This window comes from Pinus tabuliformis, chromosome 2_1 (assembly GCF_031772625.1).
Source record: "Pinus tabuliformis cultivar Carrire ecotype Pingquan chromosome 2_1, CPIR1, whole genome shotgun sequence".
Lineage (NCBI taxonomy): Eukaryota > Viridiplantae > Streptophyta > Pinopsida > Pinales > Pinaceae > Pinus > Pinus tabuliformis.
Genome location: NC_142299.1, coordinates 805,014,243 through 805,032,352, shown reverse-complemented (window position 1 = coordinate 805,032,352; position 18,110 = coordinate 805,014,243). Strand labels below are relative to the sequence as shown.

Genomic DNA, 18,110 nt, shown 5'->3' with positions numbered 1-18,110 from the left:
ACTCATGTGCCTTAGCCTCTCTACCAATTTTCAAGGCTAGATCACTTTCGATGCTACCAAAAACTAACAAATAACATGAAATATCATTTATCAGCAGACAATATAATCGACATGAGTCCGAAACTGTGACAACAATATGAAATATCATTTATTAGCAGAAAATATAATGGACACAAGTCTGGAACCATGACAACAACATGCAATATCATTTATCAGCAGACAATATAATGAACACAAGTCCAGAACAAGGAAAACATCATGAAATAACATTTATCAACAGACAGTTTCCTTTGAGTGTAAGCACTTAACTTTGATTTGCATTATAACTGAGTCGGGGAAAAGGACTCTCTGCCCAATTGTATACAAATAAACCCACATTTACTTGTTGTTGTCACCCTCGAGACAAATTCCAAATTCTGAGGGGGATGCTTTCTTAAGGGACTGAACACCAGCTATCAACAATGCAAGGACTCTAGAGGACCTCCTTCCTCAATCCCAATAGTTTTCTGCTATATTTTGTCAACATAGAGGGTTCAAAGGTGCTCCACTTCACCCTGAGCATACACAGAGTGATTCACTCCCTCTAGGAGTCCAGAATCCACTGTGACCATGATATCCAATCAAGTCTTCCTTGTGAACTGCTTTAGGATGGTCTCTTCCCAAGTTGTTGTAGGGCTCTAGAGATAGCCATCTCAACCCACAACCTCCAGGGGAACCAAGTTTTTATAGGACTCCAGATATTTCATCCCAACCCACAACCTTCAAGGACCCAAGTGGTTAAAGAGCTCCAGAGACCTCTATCTTAACCCACAACCTCCACAAACCCAATCTTTTACAGGGCTCCAAGGATTTCTTATCTCAACCCATAGTCTCCATGAACCCCAAGCTATTACATGGCTCCATTTAATAACAACTCAAACCACAGCCTCCAGGGAACCTAGGAACTGATCCCCTTCACTCCTCTTCTCTTCTCTTCTATTTTACAATTTTGTTGACTACGCTAACAGGATGTTTATCATATTTCTTCATGGTGTGATATGCAGATCTCCACTCGACTAGGCTCTCCCCTCTCTTGAATGGATCCTCTTCCCATAAATTATTTTCTCGAATTCTCTCAGTTTATGTCAAGACCACAAAAACTCCTTCCCCATCTTTCAAAAAAATCTTCTTGTTGTTATATCTTCCTTCCTCTTCCTAGTATCTACTACCTTAGAATTCGTCACTCCCCTTCTGCTACCCTTCATTCTCTTTTCTTGTTTCCATTCCTTAAGCACATGGGTTTGGTGCTTTTGTTACAACTTATTTAATTTGGAGAGTTTTTCCATTAAATTCCTACACCAACAGTCTTTAATGGTTGTCCAACAATTCAGTTTCTTTCTTTGCATAAGAAACCATAACTTCCCAAGCTAGCCATCCTCTTCCCTAGCTCTGGAATTTGTGTCCCTTGACTCAATTTTCCCCTTTTTTTCTTTCTCACGTCTTTTTAACATATTTACAATGCCTTTTATGAGAGAACCTCAAATTGGGTTGTCACATATCTAAGATAGCTATTTCAACATCTTATAAGAATAATAACATAGTAGTGGCCATGACTAGGCTCTTCAATAAGCATGCTTATGTTCATTTTTCACTACCATGGACTATTATTGTAGCTAATAATAATAGGTTCTTGGATACTTTTTTATCTGATCTATGGTCAACAGTGCACACCACACTAACCAAAATCAACTACCTTCCACCCCAAAACTATTGGATAAATAAAAGTAGTCTACATGATGATTGCACATATCCTAAGAATGTACAACTCCAAACATCCATGCATGTGGGATGAGATCCTTTCTTATGTTCAACATAGCTACAATAAATCCCTTAATATTTGGATTAGCCTCAACACTTTTTAGATCTGCTTTGGGTTCCACCTATTAGCCCCAGTTGATGTAGTTTTGAACATTGTATTTACATAGAAAGAATCCTCCCATTCTCATAATGATGTTGATAGAGCATCCAAATTTGTCGAGAAGATATAGTTCAACCAACAACAAATTAATGATATCTCATAGAAAGCCAATGTGAAGTACAAGTAATACCATGATTAACATTAAGCTTCACATAAGTTTTAGGTGGGAGATGAGGTATGGTTGCAGTTATAGAAAGAGTGACTCATGATACCTTATCCAAATCTCAACCAACTACAATATCGACCTAACACCACCCCCAAGGTTATTAGTGAGAACACTTTTAAATTATGTACGACCCATTTCCTTGGCTTCTACCATGTCTTTAATGTGTATTTAGTTCAATCATATTTCCCACCTCTCTTGGATACCTTAGAGGTGGTTGATATCTTGGGCCCTATAGAAATCAATCCCCACTATGTTGAGTAGAAAATAGTATGTTTGGAATCACGATTGTTATTAGACTAAAACTTGCAGGTGTTAATAAACTATCACATCACCAAAAATAAGGATCCACAAGAGGCAGTTAGTCCATGTGGAAAAACACACAGGGAGCACTAGTTTATCCAAAGTCCAACAATCTTCCCCTAATGTGAGACATGTGTGTATCGAACTCATGATCTACTCTCTTATACCACTTGTTGGGAATCATGATTGCCGTTAGACCAAAACTCGCAGGTGTTAGTCAATGATCACATCACCAGAGATAAGGATCCATGAAAGGCAGTTCCATGTTGTGAAACACATAGGAAGTGCTAGTTTAACCAATATCTAACATAGTTGACTAAATCATGGACATCAAGATGAAGGGTAGTCTTTAGTAGAACTTCCAACACTATTGGATTGTTAAATCAAGGAAGCTCCTTCTCCAAGGAAAAGGGATTACTAGGAATCATTTTCACTAGAAGCTTGCCAATCTATCGAAGGAACTTGTCATAATGGAGACTATTACTTCCTAAGGATGGATAATTGATCTATATGCATATTGATGACTATCCACTTATTGCACTAACTCAATGGTTCCACAACTTGACCTTTTTACTACAATTTTTTTGGTGCATTTTTTGGGCATTTTGCATTTTTGGCATCTTACATAGCCCAAGAAATCTTTGATTGGGTGGCTTGCCATGATCATTTAGCATTTCTTAATCTTTTAAATTTTCCAACAAAGTTTGTGTGCATGATTTCTTCCCTGAAAACTTGACGTATCAACTACCCTCCTTAATGCTTCCATTTCTTTTGCCACATCCTTTCCTAAGGTTATGGTTTTGGATATTTAGGGATTTTTCATCTTAAGAAATCATGCTTTATGCTAAAAGATAGTACACACCTCTTATAATTTCTTTTTGTGAATGAGTGTAGATGACACAACTTTCTTGAGAGATACAATACCACCATTTTTGGTAGTTTTCATTTCTTTGTCTTTTACCATCTTTTTCCATTTAATTCATTAAAAATCACACACTTACTAAGTGAAGGTGGGGATCCAGGTGAACATGTTTATGTGTGTGGTTATGGGTGAGGGTTAAGTGATTCAGCGGGTAACGATGCAAATGAAAATATGCATTTAAGATTCACACATACACCCCCACAATTAGGGTGTGGGGTTTGCAAGTATGAATGTAAGATTTAGAGCTGCAACATACAACTCCACCCTTACCCTTAATTAAAGTACAAAGATTGAGATGGGGTGTACATTTAATATTCACCCTCACAACCCACACTCCCTAGCCCCAAGCTTACACTTATACTCACCACATCCATTGAGATGGTGATCAATATTCATTAATGCATAATTGTAATCAACATGGGGTGGGTGCTATATGTGTAAATCTTAAATGCATACTTACACCCAAGCCCCATAATCACACTTACACCAACCACTCTCATCCTTATAATAATCAATAATCACTAATTTATATTTATTGTATTTTGTATTTGTTTATTATTTTATTAAATATTTTCTTGAATTTTGTACTTATTCATATCTTATTTAAGATTTCTTTAATCTATAACATTAAAGAATAATCTCCATTACATTTATTTCAAAAAACTATTAAACATGAATCTCCTTAATATAAAAACAAAATTTTAAATTAAATATTAATTTTAAAAAGATTATATTTAATTAACAATACAAAATTATATTAAAAAATTAAAAATCATAATTTTTTACAATAATTTTAATTAAATAATAACTATTCATTTACCATATATATTTATATTTATATATCTGAGAATCAAATATTTTTATAAAAATTCAAACTTAATAAAAAACTTGAAATATACTTTCCAACCACTTAAACTACAAACCTTTTTACACTAAATAAATAAATATATAGAAATAAATAAATAAATATATAGAAAGATATAAGAATTAAATACTTTTTTAAAAATTAAAAAGTTATACTTCAACATAACATGTGAAACATACGTTCCAACCACTTAAAACTAAATACCTGTTCACGATAAATACATATGAATTTAAATGGATAAAACACGGCATATATCTTCACTGCATTTAATAGTAAAAGAGCTTGCCTTCAGAAATATTTAATTTTATTTTCGAATATCCTATTGTTCAGAGGTCCCAGTGTTCCCAGTATCAAGCATGTACCTGCTTTTCCGGATATCTTGTTTATGGTTTGGACCGTTTGGTGTTGATAGGTTTTGCCACTTGAACAACAAAGAACTTTGATATTATATGGCTCGAAAAGAAATTCTAATGCGTGTTAACAGTGAAATTTGGAAAATTTAATTCATAAAGCTTATATATATATATATATATATATATATATATATATAAAACTGATACAGGCTCAATTTTGTCAATTTCACTTTAAAAAAACAGTAGTGAAAGTTGAACATAAAGCAAAATCTATTTCACAAACGCCCATAACAGCTATATTGCTGTCAATAATGTATATAGTTGCGAGGGTTTAATGATAACTTTCCCACTCCAATTCCAATGTCAAACTACTATGTTGAATAATCTTAATAAAAAATTCTATATACAGCTATGCAGCGTTTCTTCAGTACTGTAAAAAAAATAGCCACATTGCACAAACAAAGCCACATTGCACAAACAAGATCTGTGAAAAATGCAAAAAGTAACACAATTTTTCAAAATCTACTTCTCTTTTTCAATTCACAGACGCCCATTACATTATGCCACATTGCACAAACAAGATCTGTGACAAAAAAACAAAGAGTAACGCAATTTTTATTTATCTGCATGTTGCATCACATCATGATTTTGATCTGCCTGTATAGTGAAATAGATTCACAACCTCAGACCATAACACTATCCGTGTGATAAGTGATCCTTAAAATGGAGGCGGCGGGCCCCCTGGGCGGCCTCCGAACGGCGGGCAACAAAATCCGAAGCACTCTTGCAGCAGACAGCAGCAGCACAGGAAATATAAGCTGCAATAAACACAAAGTATAAGAAAAACTGAAACTCTGAATTGCTACATTTAAAGAAAAGAAAATGCAGTGATGCCTAAGCTGGTGTTTTGGATGGACCAAGAATGGCATTCTTTGCTATAAGTCATTAGTTAAAATTTTTATTAGATATAGTTCAAATTTCTATTAGATAGAAGTTATTAGTTCAAATTCTTATTAGATAAGTCATCGGTTCAAATCTCTATCTATCCATCTTACCCGTAAAAAAAAAAATTAAAAAAATACAGTAATAATTGTTCATAATAATACCATTGTTGAATGCAACCGAAGAACCCTCCAGGACCCGGACTCCAACCACCAGGACCTCCAGGGCCAGGACCCCAACCACCCGGACCTCCAGGACCGCCAGGACCCATTCTTGACAAACAACAGACGATTACTCTCCTCCTCTAATTTTCAGCGACCGAGGCAAACGTCTCTACTCTCTCATGGCAAATGTGTTGCTGAAGTAGCACTGTATATATAGATCTACAAATGCGGAAACTTCCTGAATATGCAAAATTTGTTCAGAATGCGTGAGATTGAAGTAATAAAATCACGCGGAAAGTTGTAAGACAGAGGCGATGAACGAATGCCTGCCTACCATTCCACCCAACTACCATTCTCAAACTACGCAACCACTGGTCTTCTAGCTGTTCGTTGAACCAAAATGATGACTATATCAGAGCTCTAAATATCCGTTAACCACTGAATTAGAGTTCAATAATGATATAGAAAACGTAACAATAGAATAAAGGAGAAACTCCAGGGTTTTTGAAAGCCTTTACAGTACTAACATGAATATAAGACACTTGGCTTCCGGAAATCTATATTTCTGATTTGACCTAATTTTTCCATCTAAAATATATATCTGTTAGGGGAGAAAGTAAGAGTGCACATTAGCTTACAATAGACTATTATGATGGAAAAATAAGCATGGGATACTCTATGGGTTGAGCATGTATAGTCCATTGAGATTAGATAAGTAATTCATGGAATTAAATAATTATAATAAATAAGTTTTTTTTAATTATTTTTTATTAATTAAGAGAAGAAATTATTTTTTGAACAGTTTTCAGGTATATATAGTTTTGTTTGGGATTGAACCACGAAGTTAATAAGATTAGGTAGTTTAGGATTGAACCACAGAAGTTAAAGAGACCAAGCCTCCACATGTAGCCAAGTTAAGGAGACCAAGCCTCCACATGTAGCCGTTGGACCACAAGCCTTCACATGTTTGGGATTGAACCACGAAGTTAATGAGATTAGGTAGTTTGGGATTGAACCACAGAAGTTAAGGAGACCAAGCCTCCACATGTCGCAGTTGGATAGTTAGACCACAACTTGTTCGGGTATTAATGAACGTGTTATGCTTGGCATCACTTCTATGCTCACATGATTGGTTAGGACAACGAATTTAGTTGAATGGTTAAGTGAAATGATTGTGCTTCTCTTTAGGTTCAAATTTTGTAAGTTGATATATTTATGTTTTTGGAATCACTGTGTACTATGGGCTAGCCAAATATTAGCAATTTAGGCCCACAGGATTGGCTAGGACAGTGAATTTAATGGAATGGTTAAGTGAAATGATTGTGGTTTTTTTAGGTTCAGGTTTTGTAAGTTGATATATTTATGTTTTTGGAATAACTATGTATGGGTTAGCCAAATATTAGCAATTTGTTTTTTGAGGTTGATTTTTTTTTCAAAATTGTGAAGAAAAAGTTGGAGCCAAGTTGGAGTCTGGATATAAAATAATTAATTTTTTTGATTAATTATATAGTATATATTTTAATTAATAATATTTAAATGAAAAGCATTTGGTAAGAGTGAAAGATTGTTTCTTTTTAAGATGGTCCATTTTATAATAAGAAATGTAATTCTTTATTTTCTCAAGTTAAAATTAACTCATAACCTTTTTATATATGGTTATAAATATATGCATTAGTAAAATATTTTTCATATGTGATAATTTTTTTATTATATTTATAAAATTTTAAGCTATATCAATCACAATCACAATTACATTAATATCTTTTAATGTAATTGTACTGGTTATTTTTTTCTAAATAACAATAGAAACATAACGCAACACAAATTTCATGTGATTATATCTTTCCTCGGAAAGCGAAACCATTGGCTTGGCTTGGCATGGCAGTCTCTCTGGCCAACTAGCAAACAAGCTGATTAAATTTAAATATTTTTATCGAAAACCTAATTTAATTGAAACATAATAATAATCAATTCGGGGAAGCTAAGAAGGCACGGGTAAGAAGTCAATGGCCTGTGTTTTTATTGAGCATAGTTTTGAATAACTGACTTCACATAAACAACATCATCGCATCGGTCGTGTGTATAAGTTAAATAATGTGTATGTGGTAGATTATTGTTAGTGGCGAAATTTGATTAGTAAATTATTTGTTATTAAATATAGTTAAAAAAAATTGCTTATAGATATATAATAGTTGGTGAACAGATGTATTGTTAAAATAATTGTTTTAGGAAATATTTATTTATTTTAATTTATATAAATATTTATCTAACTTTTAATTAAAAATTACAGTAATAACTAATTTAAAAAAAATTATAAGTAATTTTTATTTTAAAATTAAAAAATTAAAAATTAATTCAAATTTATGAACACAATTGCAATAATTTTTTGAACAAATTTCATTTAAAAAATTTAAATTTGTAACTTAAAAAAAAGACAATGTTTTAAGTGTGTCCTTAAGAACATTGAGCCAGTAAAACAAAACCCACAATTTTTAAGCACCTAAAATATTCATTACCAAAACCAAAACATAAAGGTAAACTCACAACGACCTAGTGATCAAAACAGGGAATCATTATGGAGATTGGGAATTTTAGGCATTAGGTATCGTGTTCAAAGGTGAGGACCTACTTCGTGGCATTACTCATGCAAACCATTGATTCCATTACTGTCATTATTTCCATGGCACCAATTGAATTATATAACAACATTAGTTTGTACATGAAGCATATTGAACATTGACATGCCCATGGGCTAATATATGAAGAGGTCGATAATTTAAAACAAGGGCTCGAAGCAACACTAGTCCCTATCGGTCAAGTCAAATTCCAGTTTCCTGTTGCTTGTAAAATTAAAAGCACCTAATTATTCATAAAAAATATTGTCAAACTATCATTCAATGTTTTTCTGTAAAGTGTAATAAATACAATAAGAAAAAAAATAAACAATATTGTGATGTTTTGCGCCTAAAAACAATGTAATTCTTACCAGATCTTTCGACCCACCACCTTCCTACCTATGATCACATGGCTCTTCCTCCTTCCCTTCCTCTTGTTCTTGTTCTCTACTTTTGTGGCGACTGCAGATGCAAAAGAAACCGACTATAATGTTGTTATCGATGTTGCATTGCTTCGTGATTTCTGTTCCACGCCTGCCATGCCTGAATGTTCTTGTGAAGATTCAGGCCACCCATTTTCTCTTCTAACTCCACCATGATGTGGAAGACGGTTCCTCTTCCATTGTGCACATATGGGCGAAAGCTTATGCAAGCTCCTCCTGTACGAGCTATCTTATTACTTCTTCCACAAGTCCAATTAACAAACGAACTAATTTGAATATGTGTTCCACTTTGCCTATTGCTAAAACAACTTCACAGGTTGTGATTTTTCAAGTTTCCATTATCTTCTGCCTTTTTCCTTGACACAATGAATCATTTTGGGGCAACCATTATTAGGACAAGTTGTCTGATTTTTTATTCCATTGGCAAATTTTACTTTGTATTGATCACATGACTTATTCAAATTGACAAATCTTCCCCATTATTTGTTTTTTTCTAAATTTGCATCCTCTAATCGCCTTTGTTTTCTCCTGAGACCTTTTGATTCTACCTTAATGACATGTTGATAATCTATGATGTTGAGTTGCTTAGAATTCCAACTCAGTGTTTCAATTATTTAAGATCGTCATATGCTTTCTTTAAAATCTCATGCCCTAGTGGAACTTGCCTCAAATTTATGTCGAAATTTTATGGAATTTCTCATAGATTTTGGAGAAGGAGAAACGTAGGTGATCGCTCAGAAAGTTATTACGTCCCCGACTGTGCCTCATAGCTTTGTCTTCATGCCTCATAGCTATGTCTCCACAACATCGCGTGTAAGCCCCGAACAATGCTACTTTCCTCATAGCTCTGTCTCCCTAACATTGCGTGTAAGCCCTGAACAACAACATTTAACATTGCATGGTCTAGTAGAGATTATAATTGCATTGTTTATTTAGGGTAGATAGCTATAGTATCTATATCTAATTGAAATGTTTTCTTAGTTGGCGGACGAGATTTGAAACGTTTGCTTAGTTGGCCCACGAGAGAGAACTGTTAGTTTCATTTTGGACCAAATTATTTTCCCCAAAGCCATGAAAATTGTGTGCACCTTATAGGTCTTGAGATTCATACCATCATCTCTCTTGCATACCAAATTATAATGACACCCCATTAGAATAATTATATAGAAATGGGGCTAGCAGTGCTTCCATTATCATTTGAGCTAGGGCCTATGCATAAAAGGGAGACCGAGAGGGTATAGCCACCTTAAGAAGATCCCTTCGTGCATGGGAAAAATAAATGATGTGGATCTAAGGACGTTGTCACTTTAAATTTTTCACCTTGTAAAAAGTTGCAAAAAACTGCAAGCTAGAGTCTGAAAGGATAGCGGCAACTATTCTCAGTCAAGCGTTAATATCTCATCTGATCCGTCTAGGGTAGGTTATTGCATTTATCCATTTAGTGAATGAATGACTGTAGAAATGATTGTGTTGCATTGGTTGAAGGAGCTGCATTCATTAAAGTCGTTGCATCTCTATGATCCATTAAAGTAGCCGCATCTCAATGATGAATGTACATAAGTTCAAAGAGCTACCAAATGAATGAGTGTAGAAATGACTATGTTCGATAGTCCCTTATGTGCGATATTCCCTTTTAACATAGGCTACCATCTCCCATAAATTCAGAATGCAAGAACTATGCACTTAATAATCTACTTGCCATCTAGAAGCACAGGAGGAGGGTGCTGAGAGATAGGCTAAGGATGGGGGCTTTCATCTCTAAAGTAAGAAAGAGAGAAATAATATGAAAGCAAGTGGGTCTTTGCCAATATAACTATGTCATGAGAAGTGTGGTTATAGTCTACAGAACTTGCACATCTTAGGCACATCAACAAGCAGTGACACTCCCTTGTCTTTTATTTGAGTCTGTCTAAACTTCTAAGTGGCCCCATTTTTCCATGCAAGGTGCCATATGTGTGACCCTTCTGCATGTATGGCACATGTTTCTAGTAGAAGATTCAGTTTGAGGTGCAGGAGAAACATTAGCAAAGATGGATAGACCACAAGCATGCATTGATTAACCTAATTCGTGTGCAGTGCCTCCAAAGTCACGAAGGTCTATGAAAGACTGCAGTTGTACCTTCTATATCTAAATCAGAAATATCTGCGAAAACTGGTTCGGAAGAAGCTGAAATGGAAATTGAAAAGTTAGGTTCGGTTTGAATCAACTACAACCCTCTGGATACTGCTTGGGGGATTTCATACTGTATTTCATTCTCTATCAGTCACCATGGAGTGTTTAGCCCGACAAGGAATAGAGTTCCTTAAAGTGATTGAGACATCGCATTGCAGGTCACTTTTGCAGATGAATTGTGGTGAGATGTTCTATGAATTATGGTGGTTGCAGCCGACCAATTGTACTTCCTCCCTACAAGAATCTCCTCAACGTCCCGTGAATTCTACATGTCAGCCAAATTCATGAGCAATAGTGGAAAAAAATTCTGCATGTCAGTCAGCCAAATTCAAGAGCAATAGTGGAAAAATAGTGAATGAATAGTGCAGATGAATATAAAGTTTGTCAACAAATAGTAAGTGAGACTATCTCTCATCACTTTAAACTTTTTTATTGATCCTGATTGATCCCTCTCTTGCTTGTTCAGTTGCTTCAAATTCTCATAGTATGGTTCGGTGTGGTCGTAGTTGAATCTCTTATGCTTGTTCATTCCCATGTCATTCTTAATCTTTGTTATCTCTACCTCGTTAGAAATTTTGTGTTTAATCTTCGTTGTCTCTACCTCATCAGAACTTCAGCATGTGTAGAACTTCTGCATGAGGCTAGAACTTCTACGTGAGCCTGCTTGCTCTCTCAGAGGACTCAGAAGGGGAGCTGCTTGGGGCTGCTTCCTCTCTCAGAGGACTGAGAAGGGGAGATGTGGGATCTTGAAGCGAGAAAGGTTTCTTGTAGTTTGTATAATGCAGGAGAGTCATGGAAGCTATGTTTCAAATGTGGGTTGATATGGTAAGATCGTTCAGTCCGAATATGCTATTTTTGTTGTTGAATGTTGTGATTAGAACCATTGTTATTACTTCTGGGATGCATCAGAGTAATAAAACCAACACGAGTAACAAGGACTTGAACTGTAGAAAAAACCCATCTCTGCATCTTTGTTATCCAGACTGAGCAACATTACTATTAACTTTGTTTTTTTTGTTTCTTTGTAGGCCTCATGGTGAAAGATCTTGACACACCTTTTGCTAGCTCTTCACACCCTTCGCCAAGAGGCTGAAAATTACGACTATTATCGAGACTGAGTAGCATTACTATTAACTATGTTTTTCCTATTTTTTTGCAGGCCTCATGGTGAAAGATCTTCACACATTGTTCACCATCTCTTCACACCCTTCGCCAAGAGGCTGAAGATAGTGATTGAGTACTTAGGTACCTCAAGCTATGCGGTGCGCTTTGAAGGGGTGAAGGCGGTGATATTTGAAGGTTGTTATACTCGCAGGTGGGTAAAGAGTGGTAGACGCTGTCAACGAGCTGTCAAGAACTATCTCACACCTAAACTTGATACCTAAACTTATTCCAGTTTTTGGCTTAAAAAAACTTGTTTAAAACAACTTTGCTCATCCTTAATATCTTGGCTATCCCCAAAATTCCTAAAATAACATCGGGTTAAGTGGCTTTCACAATAAGAGGTCGAATGCTAAAGTTTGGTTAAAATTTAGGTGAACCAAAATTGCTAATTGAAACTTTGGTTAAAGACGAAAAATTGAATAAAAAATTAAGTCAAATCATCGATTAATGGTTGGTCAATGATCAATCGATCGAATATCCTATTATTTAGAGCTCCCAATATCAAGAGTGTACCTTCTTTTCCAGATATCTCGTTTATGGTTTTATCGTCTGATATGTCATTTGGTGTTGATAGGTTTTCCCACTTGAACAACAAAGAACATTGATATTATATGGCTTGAAAAGAAATTCTAATGTATGTTAACAGTGAAATTTGGAAAAATTTAATTCATAAAGTTGTTTTATGAAATATTATATTATATTATATATATATCACTGATACAAAACCAACAGACCCAATTTTTTCAATTTCACTTTAAAAAAACAGTTTTGAAAGTTGAACACAAAGAAAAATCCACTTCACGGATGTCAATTACATAAAGCCATATTGCACAAACAAGATATGTGACAAAAAGCAAAAAGTAATGCAATTTTTCAAAATCTACTTCTCTTTTTCAATTCATAGACGCCAATTACATTATGCCACATTGCACAAACAAGATTTGTGACAAAAAAGCAAAAGTAATGCAATTTTTATTTATTTGCATCTTACATCACATCATGATTTTGATCTACCTGTATAGTGAAATAAATTCACAACCTTAGACCATAACAGTATCCGTGTGATAAGTGATCCTTAAAATGGAGGCGATGGGCCCCCTGGGCCACCTCCGAATGGCGAGAAACAAAATCTGAAGCACTCTTACAATAGAGAGCAACAACACAGGAAATATAAGCTACAATAAACATAGAGTATAAGAAAAACTGAAACTATGAATTGCTACATTTGTGTTGGAAGGGAAGAGGAAACAAAATAGAAATTCACACATAAAACACGGTTTTCCTGATCACACAAAACTTGATACTTACAATGAACTCGGTGAAGGGTATTTATCCTTTTCCAACTAGCTACTCGCCTAAAATATCTTGACATGCAACCACACACTCAAAGCCATCTATCACTTAACTCGACTTGACTCAACACTTAAATACTCAATCACTCAATCACTCAGTTAACTGAATCTCTATGTTTAGCCAACTCCTCATGCAAGAGTAATTATCTTATTTTAACACTCCCCCTTAATTACGACTGCTAAACTAAAACATGACTCATGATAACTCAAACATGCCTGCTGGTCTATGTCTCAGCTAGGCTTACAACACCCAAGTTTCTTCTATGAAATTGAAACACATCTTGTGCTAATGACTTAGTAAATATATCAACCAATTGATCACTATATTTACAAGGCTTCAAGTGAACTTCTCCATTGCTCACAAGTTCTCTAATAAAGTGATATCTAGTATCAATATGCTTGCTCTTCTAATGAAACACACTATTCTTGGATAGTGCAATTGTTGAGGTGTTGTCACAATATATTGTTGTTAATCCTTGTTGTTTCTGCTTGAGTCCATCAAATACTCTTCTTAACCACACTGCTTGACATGTTGCTGATGTTTTTGCTACATATTCTTCTTCTGCTGACAAAAGTGTCACAATGGGCTGCTTCTTAGATGCCCATGAAATCACACCTAAACCAAGGTGGAACACAAAACTAGAAGTGCTCTTCTGATCATCCAAACTGCCTGAAAAATGCCTATCTGTGTATCCAATCAAATCCTTCTTTTTTGTGCTTGCATACATTATGCCACAATCTCTAGTTCCTGCTATGTATCTCAGAATTCTTTTTCCTACACTCCGATGTGTGTCTTTTGGAGTATCCATAAATCTGGAAGTCAAGCTCAATCCTTGCATGATATCCATTCTTGTAGCTGTGAGATACATGAGGCTGCCAACCAATCTTTTGAATAGAGTTGGATTGACATATGATCCTACATCATCCTTTCTTAACTTTGTACCTATTGCAAATGGTGTAGATACAGGTTTGCAATTTTCCATCCTAAATCTTTTCAACAAATCTTTGGCATATTTATTTTGACAAATAAAAATTCCCTTTTTAGATTTCTCAACTTCTATGCCAAGAAAATAATTCATGAGACCAAGATTTTTCATCTCAAATTATTTCATCATAACTGCTTTAAATTCATCTATCTCAAAATCACTTGTAAAAATCATGTCATCAACATATAAGAAAACAATCAAAATTTGTCCATGTTCATTTACCTTTGTGTATAAGGTAGGCTCAATGTTTCTTCTGCAAAAGCCATTCTTGATCATGTAGCTGTCAATTTTGCTATACCAAGCTCTAGGCGCTTGCTTCATTCCATAGAGCGCTTTCTTCAACCTGTAAGCTTTCTCTTCATTACTTTCAACTTCATATCCTGGGGGTTGCTGCACATAACTTTCTTCTTCTAGAATTCCATTCAAGAAGGCTGATTTCACATCCATCTTATATACTTTCCACTTGTTCTGAGCTGCTGTGGCTAGAACTGCTCTTATAGTATCCAATCTGGCTACTAGAGAAAATGTTTCTCCAAAGTCTATTCCAAGTTACTACGAGAATCCTTTTGCTACAAGTCATGCTTTAAATCTATCAATTTCACCTTTCTCATTCAACTTTGTCTTATACACTCACTTCACACCAATGAGATTTTTGTCCTTTGGAAATGTAGAAATTTTGAATAATATAACACTTATTCACAGAGATTATCCTGATTATACACTATTTGCGGAATGCATGCATAATACATAACCTCCTCTACTATTGATCATCAATTTGCAGTATTCAGAAACAATCGCATGCGCACATTGAAGCATCAATCACACATATCAACACAGTATATCACGGGGAAAGCATACAGCTGAAAACCCCCAACTATCTGTATATTATATTGATTGAGAACATGTAACAATACATAGTACAATACTCCTCGCAAGTACTCAGTACTATCTCCACCTGTTACACACAAACTAGCTCAGATCTGAATCAATCACAGGTTCAAATCTCCTCCGCTGCTTGCCTGCCTCCACTGCGCAATCCTGCATGAGAATGGATGAGAATGGCTGATCCAAACTCGTATTTCCCTTGGCTGAACCACGCAATCCTCATTGGCAATACTTAATCCATTGATTGTGCAAATCTCATGCACAACTATAGTCACAACTGATAGTAGTCTCACTCTTTCACCCACCTCTAACACTTGTCTCCACTGAACTATCCATGCACTGAGTTAACTGATGTATTCTTTAGTTGCTTTATGAGTTAATAATTAGTGAATTAGTTAATAATTAATTCACATCACTCATCACTAGTGTATTCTGTAGTTAGACTAAATACATCTAGTTCAACTAAGTCAAACTGAACACAACTCCATCAACTCCACCAAACTCGACCACATGAGTTCTAACTAAAGTCCATCACGCAATAGCTCAACTGACCCATAAGAAAAGCTTATTTCCTTCTGACAGCTGCATGTGCCACATCTGTAGCTCAAATTGAAGTGCTCCAAGAGGATAAGATAATGTTTATAGTCCAAATATTATTAAGAGCTAATAGTATTCAACTATTCTATTTTTAGCCTGGCAGTCTAAAAATAGACTCTGCCCATATGTCTAAAAATAGAAGTCCATCTATTTTTACCAACATGACCAATCATCCACAAATAGCATCCTGCAACTCATAGACCATGATCCATATGTCTAAAAATAGACTTTGCACCAAAAATAGCCTACGGGCCCACTTAGTGAAGGCGACTCCTTTCCACTAAGCTCCAACATCTTGTCGCATTTTCAATAGGAAAATCAACCAAATCCCATGTATCATTCTTTTCAATAGCTTCAATTTCTTCATCCATGGCTTGCACCCAATTTTCATCTTTGATTGCTTCTTCAAACGAAGAAGGTTGGAATGACAACAATGCAAAATTTGAACTAACATCCAAATCATCATAAATATATTTCAAACTTCTCATCTTTCTCTTACCATTTCTTGATTCATCACCTAATTGATTGTTGGGAGAATCTTGATCTGTTGATTTGCTTGAGGATCCATGCTGCTCTGAAAATCTTGGAGTCCTTGTTGGTGTGTCTCTGTTTGGTGTCTTCACCTATGATTCTTGCTGCTCCTTTTCTGCTACATCATCTTCTTCCATCAGTGGCACTTGTGCATCAACTATTTTGTCTACAGTTCCATTCCATGACTCTTATTCCTTGAACACAACACCTCTGCTAATTATGGTCTTCTTTGTGACAGGGTTATATAATTTGTAAGCTTTTGATTTCTCACTATAACCAGTGAATATGCATTTTTCACTTTTATCATCCAATTTTCCTCTTCGCTCCTTAGGCACATGTGCATAAGCTACACATCCAAATACTCTAAGATGAGATACGCTACAATACATACCTAACCATGCTTGTTCTGGTACTTTTTTCATGACACTCTTTGTAGGAGATCTATTGATCACATAAATAGCACATGCAATTGCTTTTGCCCAATACTCATTAGGCAAGTTTTTGCCTTTCAACATGCTTCTTACCATGTTCATAATTGTCTTGTTATTTCTCTCTGCTACACCATTTTGTTGCAGTGTGTACCTGTTTGTAAACTGTCTTATGATCCCATGTTGTTTGCAGTAATCATGGAATGCCTTTGACTCATATTCTCCACCACGATCTGACCTCAATACCTTGATATGTCAATCACTTTGTTTCTCTGCTAAGGCTTTGAATTCCTTGAACTTTGCAAAAGTTTCAGACTTCTTCTTCAAGAAGTAAACCCAAGTCTTTCTGTTGTAGTCATCAATGAAAGTGAGGAAGTAACAATTTCCACCAATCAACTGTGTCCTCATAGGTCCACACAAGTCTGTATGCACTAGCTCAAGAGGTTGCTTTTCTCTGTATGCAACTCCCTTTGGAAAACTTTCATGGTGTTGCTTTCCCAAGATGCAACACTCACAAGTACTAGCAGGTTCTTTGATGGGAGGTAATCCTCTGACCATCTATTTTTGCTACAACAATATTAAACCAGAAAAGTGAAAGTGTCCAAATCAAAAGTGCCATAACCAATAATCATCAGAACATGCAACTGTAAAAGAACTCACCTGACCACTGTAATTCAAAATTAGAGGAAAGAGTCTGTTCCTCATCATCTACACCTTTGCTATCAGCTTCTTGCTTGGGGGTTTGTCATATATAACACATTCTTGACCTTGAAAGATAACTCTGTATCCTTTCTGTGTCAATTGACCAACACTTAACAAATTATTTTTGAGACTAGGAACATAATATACCTCTGATATTTTCTTCGGCTCCACCTTCTTGGTCAGAATGTTGACCACTCCTTTTCCATGTACTTCCATAGTCTTGTCAGTCCCCAACATTACCTCTATTTTCACAGATTGATCAAAATTTGCAACCAAATCCTTGTTTCTTGTCATGTGGTTAATGTAACCACTATCTAACAGCCACACATTAGTAGAAGGTTCATGCATGGTATGGAAAGTGTTGGGAACGGGATCCCCCAATGATAGTTTTGGGGCTAAAAGCCCAGGTTTTGGGTCAAATTTTGTAATAAAAGTGAAAAGTCTTCGCATTTTGTGGTTGCGGAGTGTGAAGGTGTCATAAGTCATAAAGGGTTGTTCGCCCTTTTTTTGTAAAGTGTAAAGTTGGCTGTAAAGATCTACCCATGGTCTGTGGACCATGGTATTG

General features: G+C 35.4%; 1 protein-coding gene across 1 annotated transcript; it reads right to left on the bottom strand.

Moving 5' to 3' along the window:
• Window positions 1–5,147: 5,147 nt before the first annotated feature.
• On the bottom strand, window positions 5,148–5,922 carry LOC149203034 (uncharacterized). Its single transcript, XM_089400084.1, has 2 exons — window positions 5,670–5,922; window positions 5,148–5,381 (listed from the first exon to the last, which is right to left on the bottom strand). The coding sequence occupies exons 1-2, from the start codon at window positions 5,774–5,776 to the stop codon at window positions 5,282–5,284; spliced, it is 207 nt and encodes a 68-aa protein (XP_089256210.1). The 5' UTR covers window positions 5,777–5,922; the 3' UTR covers window positions 5,148–5,281.
• Window positions 5,923–18,110: the final 12,188 nt, after the last annotated feature.